We start from the raw sequence: 12,502 nt of genomic DNA on the forward strand, positions 1-12,502 counted from the left end.
AAAGCAATAAAGGCTGCAATAAAGCAGCCGTTCGGCTTTCTCACGTTCGTTTTTGGGGTGTAAGAGTTGGGTGGAACGAGGAGGTGGTTGGAAGGTTGCATTGGTGGTTTAGTCGAAAGGAAGGTCGTGGAAGGGCTAAACGACATTAATGTTAGAAGGTAGCTCGCTCATAGAGACGTCCGGTCGCCCAATTACTCCCGCATTAAATCAATGTTCCAGGGGTTGCTCCTGGTAATAAAGTCTAGCCGACATATCTCCACGAGTACCTTCGAAATTCGAAAGACGAGGGAGCTTGAGTCGAAAAAGGGATCTGTTGGAATGTGCTCTCTGTCGTAATATTTGGCTTTAAATCATGTCTCGTTGACAGCTCGACGCCTTTTCTCACACCTTTTGTGATTCATCTCATCAGAGACCCCTTGGTTTCTCTCTCTCTCTCTCTCTCTCTCTCTCTCTGTCTCTCTCTCTTTCTTTTTTTTCTATTCTCGACATAGTTCTAACGATATGGCAGTTAGCTCGTTGGAGACTCGACGACGATTTGCCGCGTCTCTTCGTCTATCGTGCAAGAATAAAGGGAGGTTACGGACAGGGCGCCACTCAACCGCGAGATTACCTTCGCCTACGATTTACGGCGGCGATCTTATTCATAACTGAACTTTCATATAAAAGCTTTTTCCTGTAAGCTGCGACACGCGTTTTAGTCTCACGGCTTAGTTTCGTTTTGACGGGGTAGTTTAGATGGTAGTAGCACGGCCGGGGCCAGGATCTCGAGTAAAAGTGGGGGTGACTGTGAACGTAAGGAGAGGGCCGCGAAGTTGAGAAATCATCGTGCAACATACGTCGTATTTTCTATATAAAATTTGTCAACGTTTCTTTTGAATCGACTTCTACTTCTATTTCGTAGAAATAAAGATTTGAACTTTTTCATTTACAGGTACCGAGACGATGCCCTGTGTTGGACAGACAGGTAAGAGCACCGGTACGGTCGCCTTTCGTTATGCTTTCAAACCAAAAGAAAAAAAAAAGAAAATGAAGAAAAAGAAAAAAAGGAAAAGAAAAAAGGAGTAGATTGGATGGGCAACACTCTTTTTCTCTAGACACTATAATCCGCGAGTTTATTATCGTTTTGGAATATTCGTGACGAAAGGAGGTTGTATATATCTATGTATCGAAAACGTGGCGAGTCGAGAGAAAAAGCTTACGGACTGAATTTCGTTTTATTCCGAGGCACGCACGTCGATAGAAGGAGAGGAAAAAAGAGAGAAGGAAAGAAGGAAGGAAAGAGAGAGAGAGAGAGAGAGAGAGGGAGGGAGAGAGAAAGAGAGAAAGAGAACTCGAAAAGGAATGGAGTCGAAGAAGGCAGCTAGTAGGGATATAAAAGAGCTCGCTCGTGAGGTGATTGATACAGGGAGATTGACGTTGCGACGCAATTCCATTGTTCAAAGTGAGTACAGCGACGCGCTCGCGGCGAGCAATGAGCGAACCAACAAAGTCTCCTCTCAACTGAACTTCTTTTTTACGGATATAAATCAAGTATCTCTCTCTTTCTCTCTCTCTCTTTCTCTCTCCCTCTCTTTCTCTGTCTCAATCTTTCTCTCTCTCTCTTTCTCTATCTATATCTATCTCTGTTTGCACAAGTGACCAAAGGAAGAGAAATCGATCTTCGAATTTTATCGGGATCGCAGATTTTTTTATGAATTCATAATTGGGACAGAGAAAGATAAATAGATAAACAGATAGAGAAAGTGGGAGAGAGAGAGAGAGAGAGAAACGGAGAAAGAGAAAGAAAGAGTAATGGAGAAAAGCGTTTGTAGTTTGATCGATCATCTTCGAGGAGGACAATAAAAACGAATGAGTCTGACCGTTGGAAAGATGGGAGACTAATTACGATCGAACGAAGCTCGGTAATTAATAATCGTTTTATACTTATCACCTCTTCCAAAGTATATAGCGATCGAGGATGGTTATTACTTCGATATAAGTTGGTACGATGAGGGATGAAAAGATAAAAAGAGAGAGAAAGAGGGAGAAAGAGAAAGGGAGAGAAAGCGAGAAAGAGAGATAGAGATAGAAAGAAAAAGAGAGAGAGAGAGAGAGAGAGTTAGGGAGAAATAGTGGGGAGTTGACTCTTAAAGAAGGTCGCTCGCGTATTTTTTGCGGGCCCTCGGATTTAACTGGATGTCGTTACTACGGTGGGCATTGTTGTCGGTCGTGATTCGTTCATCGGTTCAGGCTTACTTTGAAGTCGTTCCAGCTGGGTCTCCCTCTCGAAGAGGCGCGCCGGCAGCCGCGCCGATCCCGATCCTATATTTATTGTATCGAGCAGAAAGAGAAAGAAGGAGAGAGAGAGAAAGATGAGAGTCGGCGCATTCCTCGCGCATGCGCCGCTCGTAATGAGCGGTCTCCAGTCCTGTCTGTCTTTTCCGTCCGCTTGTCCGGCAGCCGACGACGACCGGTCGCCTTCTACCACTTCTCTCTCTCTCTCTCTCTCTCTCTCTCTCTCTCTTTGGACTCTTCTTACCGATTATCCTTGCCGGGCGTCGTTCTTTCTTATTCTCCTTTTATCTTATTTTCTGACTCCCTCTCTTCCGAAACCTCCTTCTTCGTAGCTCGCGGCGCCTTTATCTTCACAACCTCTAGGCTACGTCTCGCGTGCGTGTTCGGGTCGAATAAGACACCCCCTAGAAAGAAGGACGCGTAGCACGCGCCCTCTCTTTCGTTCTCTTTCTCTCTTTCTCTCTTCTTCTTTATCTCTTTTCCTCTCTTTCTCATACTCTTTCGAGATCCTCCGGCTGTCTACGCGAGCTTTGCTTATCGATTCAAATCGCGTGCACCGCGTATGAATGAACGAATGAGTGGGCGAGACGAGCCACCGGTTGAATGGGAACCCCCGTAGATGACCAACGGTAGCTCTCTTTCTCTTTCTTTTCCTCTCTTTCCTCCTATCTCTATCATCTTCCCTTTCTCTCTCTCTCTCTCTCTCTCTCTCTCTTTCTTTCTCTTTCGATCAATCTCTAATCCTTTCGATTACTGTGACAACAACCGAAGCATTTATACCATTCTGCTTACAGCAGAGGATCTCCCGGCTACGGAATGAATTTAACATCCGTAAAAGGAGCCAATTCTCTCCTCCCCCTCCTCCCACCCCGCACTCTCCTCTACCCTCTCCCCGTTTCCCCCCATCGCTATCCCCCGGTTCCATCTCTAATGGATATTTTCGCAGCGAGTTACCTCGCACAGTGTTTCTTCTATTCGCGTCCGTTGGCCGATCTAACCTCATCCTCCCTCCTCCTCCTCCTCCTCCTCCTCCTCTTCCTCCTTCTCATTCTCATCCTCCTGGAAAAGCATCGAGTTCCGATAGCTTAACATCCGTTCATTCATTAATTCAGACCTCGTCCGCAACATCTTTTACCGCTCTCTGGCTACCGTCGAGGTTAACGATTCCACGTAAGAAGGTTGCTCTCCCTCTAATAGCTTGCACCGGCATTCCCCGATCCAAAAAATGTGCCAAACCGCCTCCCTTTACCTCTGCCATCTACATTCCGGTTCTTTCAGTTCACTCCTCGTGAGAGAGAGAGAGAGAGAGAGAGAGAGAGAGAGAGAGAGAGAGAGAGAAAGAGAGAGGGAGGGAGAGAGGGAGGGAGAGAGGGAGGGAGAGAGAAAAATAGAAAGAGAATGAGAGCCGTAGCGATCGGAACGAACTCTTGGAAATTTTCTCCGCCGAGGCCTGTTGATGGATAATTCTGAAATTGAGATCGAACGAATCTTCGATATAGCCTTCGAATTTTTGATCGAGGCTTTCGATCCGTTTTTATATGTTTTTTCTTCTTCTTTTCCTTTCTTTTTTCGTTTTTTTCTTCTTTTTGTCTCTCTATTTTTTTTCTTTCTTTTCTTTTCTTTTTTTCTTTTTTTTATAGTTTAAACGAACGTAACGAGGTAACCTTTAAAACGTACGAAGAAAGGAGCATAGGATACGTCGAAGGCGTCGAGATTAGCTCCCGTTTAGAAACGCGATTAGAATACGAGATAAAGAGACCCTCTAAGTCACTGTCCGAGATTCTAATTTATAATCTAACGTATAATCATAACGAGTCGCGTTTGAATTTTTTTTTCTTGGTTCAATGTGTAATGACGTAACGGTGGAAATACACGCTTATATATATAGGTGGACGGTCTTTTGTCCGTGCTGATCTTCGCTCACCTATCGAGGTGTTGAAAACCCGTAACGAATCGACCGCGAAGTTCCTTCCGACACGGAGATTCCATCTCGCTGAGGCCTTAACGGACCCTATCGGACCTCTTTCAAATGGTCCCCTTTTGTAACTTCTCGCTTCTGAAGACTCTCACACCTGTATAATATGTTTCAAGATTTCTTAGAGAACGAGGATTGCTTACGTGAATCTACTTGCGAGCTAATACCTATGATTTTGGAAAGTCGATCGATCGATCTAGGAGAACACGAACGTCGAAGTAGAACTTATTCGAGTGGCAATGAGTGTCATCGTGCTGTCATAGTAATAGCGTACCATAAGAAGTCTCGTTGTAAAAGCAGTACTCCGTGAGTTTGACTTTAGACGAGGCCGAGAGTAGGTACATAGATGCTTACCGGTCTGGCTAGTTGCCTGTTAAGGCAATATAAGATCTCGTGTAACCGGGCTACGCTTCACTTTTTCTCTCGTTGGAAAAGTATTTCTCTCTTTCTCTCTCTTTTCTCTCTTCCTCTCTATCCCTATCTCTATCTCCCTTTTTCTCCGTCTTTCTCTTTAATAATCACCCAACACAACTTTTCAACGTTACTTCGAAATCCAAGACATTGCAAATGAATCTCTTTTCTCGCTCGATCTTCGATGTCTTCTCTTCCTCTCTGCTCAGGACGGGTAATCGATAATCATTAGTCACTCGGCTCAGCGATTACCATGGACAAGAGCTCGCTATAAGGCAAGCAAAATGGAATGAAACGAAAGTGTAAAGCGTGAGTTTACTATCTGTGGTGTAGACTCCGATCTCTTCCCTTAGAAAATCAGAGGGTATAATCCCATTGGGTTTTAATCGATGATCCCCTTTTACCAAGGCAAACGCTACGAGTTTCGGGAGACCGGGAGAGTTAGAAAATCAGAGGGACATTGTCGGCGGTGGTGTACACGTATATATTGCACGCACAGATAAAGATACTTCGTAGATGGTGGTAAGGGAGTTTTATTGCCGTCACGGGACTCGCGTTCCGAGTTAAATGAAGACGGAGAGCTCTTCTGGTTTCTCTTCCTCTTGATCTCTTCGACCTAGCGATAACGTCATTCGAAAGAAAAACCGTAAAGAACAGGATTAGAATTGGTTGTTAAGACGAACGGTGACCGACTCGCCACACGATCTCGCGGTTTTCTTTTATGTTAAAGCGTGTGGTTAAGGGCAGGATCATGAGTGAACACGAGTCCGAACACGAGTAGGCTGACTTTCGAGGGGCGCGCGCAACGTCAATTCGCCGGAAAGTTCGGAGAGAGGGGACGTTTCACGAAGGGTGGAAGAAGGTTCGAAGCGCGAGCACGAGGCCGACACGCGCCTTCGCTCGATGACACTTAAGCACTACACATGCCAGTGTTCTCGACCCGCGTCCTCTCGAATGCTCCAACTTTTATCGGAACTTCGACGTTGTCTTTTTTATTTTTCTCTATTTCTGCTTTCTTGTTTTTTCTTTTTCACTTTTTGTTTTTTTTTTCTTTTCTTTTCTTTTCCCGATCACGATGCATTCAAAGAAAAAGTGCGTGTCTTCTCTCGTAGTCAGATGGAAGGTCGAAAGATCGTCGTACGAAAGGATAGTGAAATTGTGGACATTATGAGAAATTTTTGTTTATCGGTGTTTAATCTTTGTTCGTAAAAAAAGAGAGATAAAGAAGAGCTTCGAAAGAGAGAAGAAAAAATACGGAGAAAGAGAGAGAGAGAGAGAGAGAGAGAAAGTGAAAGAAAGAAAGAAAGAAACAAGAGATCGATCATGGACACGGTAGAGGCATATAACGGAACGTGGCAAACGCCGAACTTGTGCATCGCGTATAAACAACATCGAGCAACGATGCAATTGCAGACGATCAATAACGAATTTCATTCGTGGTTTCGTTCTAGGAAACCGTCCCTGGACGACGTCGGGAATCCTACTTCCGTCAACGCACGGTGAGTACATTGTGAATCCTCATTCGTAAACGACAAATTGTCACGTGATCACGAGGATAATGTTAATTCGCTGATACGATAACGCGAAACGTCAAAGGGGATTTATATGTATATATATATATATTTTATATAAATATTATTATATATATATATACAAACACGATTGTTTTATAAATCTTGAAATGAATTTTTAAATGAATTTTTTTTCATGAGATTATCAACATATTTTATAACATCTAGTCAGCACAAGATGATATCGTTCTTTCGAGGGTACAACGTGGCAGGTAAAACCGTCTTAAAAGGGGTTTTACGTTATCGCTCCCGATCATCTGTCCCTCGTCCTCCATCGAAATCGGCCTATATCCACAGCCGTAACAATTGAACCCGTAATAGAATCACATTTATTCTTATTACCGGCCGAGGTCAAGCGACCGAGCGAAACTTCGACCTTTCGCCTAACTCGCTTTATTTTATCCCAAGCATTCGAACGTTCTCTCTAAACTTTTCTCTCTCTCTCTCTCTCTCTCTCCTTCTCTTTTTATATCTCTTTTTTTTCTCTTTTTTCTCTATCTTCTCTCTCTCTCTCTTCAGAAATTTCGTGTTTAATCGTTCGAAGACATTTCGATTTTACAAATAATTTTATCTCGTTCATCTTTTCTCACTTATTATTTTTTTGTATACGTAAATATATACGCGATATATTATATTTATTGAGATTAATTCAAAATGATCACATAAGTTACATGAAGATTGTACGATCAGATGAATGCTATATATATATGTGTGTGTGTGTGTGTGTGTGTGTGTCTTTCTATCTCCTGCTTTAGTTTTTAGTCCCGCAGAAGAATAAGTCAAGTTCTTTGTTTCCCCCGCTGTGCGAAGATGCCGCCTTGTAGATACATGTCTGTCGTGCGACTACGAGATGCTCGTTAAGAACGACGATGATCAACGACCAGATCGAGAATCATTCTTTGGTATCATAAAAGAAACATACGAATGGAGAAATGAACGAAACTATCGCAGAACGTATTGATTCGAGCTGATCTGAGAGATTTAATTATAAAAACGTTTCATTTTATAGATATGTATGTGTAAGTGTATGTACAATACGTATAACATCAATTCTAGATGACAATGGAATATTTATTACTCGATATATCGATTTAAAGTGGAAGATTGAATAATATAATCAAATTGCATCGAAGCACGGGCACGTATCTCTTTGAAGCGATAAATAAAGCTTCGATTTGTCTAACCAATAATTTGTTGAATAATTTTGCTTCGGTTCTTTCTGTCTATACATACTTACGTAAGTATATCTGCGATCATTAATGGCGTTAGTGGGGATATCCTTTCTGTGACCGAGTTTCCCTTTCTGTTAATCATACGTATCCGTTTCTGTTTATACTACATCGAGGTATCATCATAAGCGATAAAATAATGTTTTAGTAAAATAAATAATATGTGTAAAAAAACAATCTGATCCAGCAATGATAACTATATAATAGCATGGTAATTTTTTGTCGATATAGTTATTTATGAATAATAATAAGTGAAAGTGTGATCTGATAAAAGATAAATGATTCTCGATTCAGATGGATATTAAATATCCATTAGATGGAATTATTATAAAGTAATAAACATTAAATTCTTCGCGTGTCAGTGCGTGTTTGCGTACCGTGTGTGGGAAGCTTTTAATTCAAAGTGTCTTACAGACATCATTATTTACATTATCCTTAAATAAAATGAAAAAGCTGTCATCATTGACTTGTTATTTGCTTGTAGAGAGATATCATTACTTGTATCATGCATTTTCATTAAACACTTACGCATACATGCTGATATTTTTTTGCTAATGAAATAATAAGCAATTGATCGGATGTAGCTTTTAAATTCAGAAAATTTTCACAAATTACTTCATTATTTACGTTACGAATAAACTGATAAATTACGTACGAATAAACTGATAAAACTGATATAATTTAATAAATAAATCAAGTCAATAAATGAATAAATAAATAAATAAATAACTGAAGAAAATGAGAAAATTATCATTGGTTTGACAGATCTTTACTACTTATGATACATATTAATATTTCATATTGATTTTCAATATTTCACTTAGAACAGATTCGTAGATAAAGAGAGAGAAAGAGAGACAGAGATAGATAGAGGGAGAGAGAGAGAGAGAGAGAGAGAGAGAGAGAGAGAGAGAGAGAGAGAGAGAGAGAGAGAGAGAGAGATAACATAAGATACAGAAAGGAAAATTTGGTTGCATGGGAAATTTGTGGGAGGAAAGAGATTCCCCACTATGAGAAATTAATGGCCGCAGGTGTACGCTGAAGAAAACCGGAGGCATGCATGTAGCTTCCTTTCAACGCGGAGATTCTTCTTCAGCGGCGTCCTCTTCGACTGTTCGTCTCTTTGACCGTTAGCAGCGTGTGCTGCTCGTGGTGAAGGCTCATGGCAAAGGGGACACCCTTCTCGCAGGACTATTAATATTAATGCGTTCCGTCGTTCTCGGCGCATTGTGTTCACTCTCGCGGACTCGCGGTCCAACGTCACTCGAACTCGTCTTGGGACTTCCGATGGCTGAAGGTGTCGATATTTCTTCTGTATTTATCGATACTGTTAACGTTAATCTTTCACATCGTATCAAATTTAGCGAATTTAGTATCGTGAGAGATTCATCGTTTAATAACATGAATTGAGTCATAATATATATATAAATATATAAATATGTAAATAAATATGTAAATATATATATTTATATATATATAAAATTAATGATGCTTCTTAAATTAATATTGGAAATTCCTCTACGATTATTTTTTTAAATAAATTTATGGTAAATGTATCTATTCCTTGTTTTTCTTGAAATAATCAAACTATATATGAAACATTGTAATTACATCTTCTAAACAATAATTCATTCATGGATGAAACCATTAATATTTATTAAAGAAAAAAAAACATACAATATTAATATTTATCAAAGAAAAAAAAATATATCTCTTTTTCTTAGTTATTTCGAGTATTATAACAAACAGAACACATTTAATATATGAACAATTCTGTTTTATATATCTTCATTGTATGTAACAAATATCTCATATCTACTTACTGCTAATGTATATCTGTATTATATTTTCGTCTATCTAAAATTTTATTTGGAAGATTTGGAAAACTTTTTTATTCGTTAGATATAGTATTATCGATGTTCGTTGTTTCAAGCGAACTTCGAGATGATCGAGAAAGGGAATTGTGTCGATGCCATGCTCTCTTTCTCTCTCTCTCTCTCTCTCTCTCTCTCTCTTTACGCTCCTTCTTTACGCTCCTTTTCTACGCTCACTCGGACTCCGAGACGAATCGGTCGAGATATGGTATGGTAGCCGATCATCCGTACCATGCGCTTTCTTCTCCTCTAACTGTACGCCTACGCGAAGCTCGCTCCGTGCGCTTCGCTACGCGCCTTTTCTTCGACACGGTTCTATTCCTCTCTCTTTCTCTTTTTCTCTTTCTCTCTCTTTTTTTCTCTTTTTTTCTCTCTTTCTCTCTTTTTCTTTCTCTCTCTTTCTCTCTCTTTTTCTTTTTCTCTTTCTCTTTCTCTCTTTCTCTCTCTTTCTGTTTCTTTCCTTCTCTCTCTCTTTTTTTCTTTCTTTTCCTCTTACTCTCTTTCTGTCTTGGCAAGATCGATCGATCGATCGGGAATCGAATCTCGATCGATTCGCTCTATCCGAAATTACACTCGTCACGCCTTGTATGGGCCTACGTAGAGTATTTTATACAGAAGTAAGGACGGTTTCCTTGCCTTCGTCCTTCGTATGTATTGCAAAGTAATAAAAAGAAAGAGAATGATAGAGGACTAAAAAGGAAGTTTATTAGAGGTTTATTATACCATGACATAAGTCCAATAAATATAAAAACAAAAAAAAAGAAATGAAAAAGAAAAAGAAAGGGGTAACGACGTGAAAGTAATGTGACAGATAAATTATCATTTAAAATTATCATTTGTTCGAAGAAAACTGAATAATTATATCGAATAATTTTCATCGATATGACTAAAGAATTTATTTCAATGACGAATACGGAGAAAGAATTTCGTATGGAATATAAGGATAAATTGATTATCATAAGAGGATCAAGATAAAGAGAGAGATAAAAAGAAATGGAAAAGGACTAAAAAGAATTTATTATTCCATGATGTTCGTATTGAGAAAATAAGTGACTTCGATAAATACAAACAAACAAAAAATAACAACTACACTGTACAATGATGTTGGAAAAACATTAAATAATTATTTTGTATTATGAAAAAGGATCTATTTCCAATGATACAGAGTTTCGTACGGAATATCAGGATAACTAGATTATTGTACGAACGTCGAGAAAAAAGGGAGAGGGAGAGGGAGAGAAAGAGAGAGAGAGAGAGAGATGGAGATACTCAGGAAAGTATGAAAAAGGTCATAAGTACGAAAACCCTGTGGGGTGCCAGGCTCGCAAATCTTGTCTCACCCGATAGCCCGATGATATAAAGAAAGGATTATGCGAGTTATTCAGATTCTCGATATCCATCATCTTGAATTATCACGCCGCGAGTTCGAGAAAGCTCTCAAAGAGTTATTATTCTGGATCGGTGATTTAATGCTCGCGCCACCTTACGCACGATCGCGTACAGAGGAATTATGCGCTAGGCCAGGTTGTCTCGTTGCTGGTGCACACGGCGTTGCGGGAGTTCGCTCTGCTTTTTGTTACGACGATGAGTTACAACCGTGGCACGACTCGGAGCGATTACGTTGTAGATACGTACCGACGAAACTCGACTAATCCCCCGAAGCTCTCCGAAGGATATGAAAAAAAAGAAAAGAAAAGAAAAGAAAGGAAATGAAAAAAAAAGAAAGATAGAAAAATAAATCGTGGTCGAATTCTGTCTGTCTTTCTTCTTTTTTCTTTTTCCATCTTTCTTCCCTTTTTTTTCTTTTTTTTTTGTTTATCATTCAGAACGATTTTCGTGACTCGCGGAGGGCATTAAAGGTTGATTGGAGAGTAACGCGAGTTGTGAGTGACGTAGATCGAAACTAAGGTCAGAGACTAAACAGGTCGAGCAGGTTTTAAGTAGTCCGTAGACGTCTCGCAAATTAGAAGAACGTGCATCCACCGAGCGCACGTGGCTGCCCAGAGCAGACCGCCGAATTTCTGCACGTGGGTTGCTCGGAATTCCTAATAAGTCAGTGACTAGACAGAAGTCTTGTATTCCTATCGGCCGCGGGCAGGTTGTTCACGGTAGCGAGAGAAAGAAAGAAAGAGAGAGAGAGAGAGAAATGGAGTGACGTCATGGATACGTGGGATTCCTCTCGAGCAGCTGGGTCACGTGCTGCGGCAGAACGTGAGTCTAACTCAAATGCGAATCCCGGAGAACCGTTCTGAATCGAATCCCAAACGAAGCCGATCGAAAACGTCCGACTCGACGCCTGCTTCTTCTTTTTCTTCTTCTTCTTCTTCTTCCGCGATGGACCCCTCGATCGTGTATACCCTTTGTGGCCAGGATGGAAATCGTTCCATTCGGTGCCCTCGTCCCACCGGTTGACCCAATCAACCTGCTCTCGTCTTTATCGTTCATGTATCCGAATTTGAACAATGTTAAGTTCATCGTCCTGAAATATCGGCTAGGGTTATTATATAAATATAATAACTACGTAGGCTCATTAAAGTTCAATTAATAGAATACATTAATTAAAACCGCACCGATCGATTTGAACTTTTAAGAAAGATGTATCATATTACGAGTATAGGGAGTAAGTATCGTCAATGTTCAACCAAGTTACGTACGTAGGTACGTAAGTACGTACGTACGAGGAGAGATACAGAAACGGCTCTTTTTACTCGAATCCCGAGAGTAAAATACTGCGCGTGATCGAGATACTGTCGCTGAAAATCCCTTAACGCAAAACCCAGGGAGAGTAACAACGGGCATTTTCATTAGTCGAGTGGACTCGCCGAACGGTAGATATTTGATTCGGTTTTTATCCCGGTGGTCGGCATTCCAGGCTCCGCGGTCGCTTCGCGACTGCCAACGGAAAAACGCCCGCAAAGCTGACTTCTCGATCGCGACGTAAGAAGAAATCCCGTTTAGGAGCAAATAATATTACCTTTAAATATGCTGCCAGCTCTAACTCCACTCCCCGTATTATTTATACGGAGGTAGAATCCGAAGTTCGTTGGTACGCGATAAAGAAACCCAATGTCCAAAATCCGATGGTTGATCGTATCGCAAGGATCACGGGGATCATCGGTGTCCTTTTAATTTCAACATGGACCATCCGTTTAACCGACCGAGTAACGT

The 12,502-nt window shown here is 40.7% G+C and overlaps 1 protein-coding gene across 6 annotated transcripts in view; it reads left to right on the plus strand.

The window, feature by feature from the left end:
* LOC127062798 (protein trachealess) overlaps positions 1 to 12,502 on the plus strand; it is an 86,617-nt gene that overhangs the window by 13,368 nt on the left and 60,747 nt on the right. For 2 of the 6 annotated variants that reach the window (XM_050991569.1, XM_050991570.1), the window contains exons 2-3: positions 932 to 964; positions 6,112 to 6,159. In XM_050991569.1, coding sequence (XP_050847526.1) covers positions 932 to 964; positions 6,112 to 6,159 — 81 coding nt within the window. The remainder of the gene's footprint in view (positions 1 to 931; positions 965 to 6,111; positions 6,160 to 12,502) is intronic. The other 4 variants (XM_050991572.1, XM_050991574.1, XM_050991571.1 and 1 more) reach the window with 2 other exon arrangements.

Source organism: Vespula vulgaris, chromosome 3, assembly GCF_905475345.1.
Source record: "Vespula vulgaris chromosome 3, iyVesVulg1.1, whole genome shotgun sequence".
NCBI lineage: Eukaryota > Metazoa > Arthropoda > Insecta > Hymenoptera > Vespidae > Vespula > Vespula vulgaris.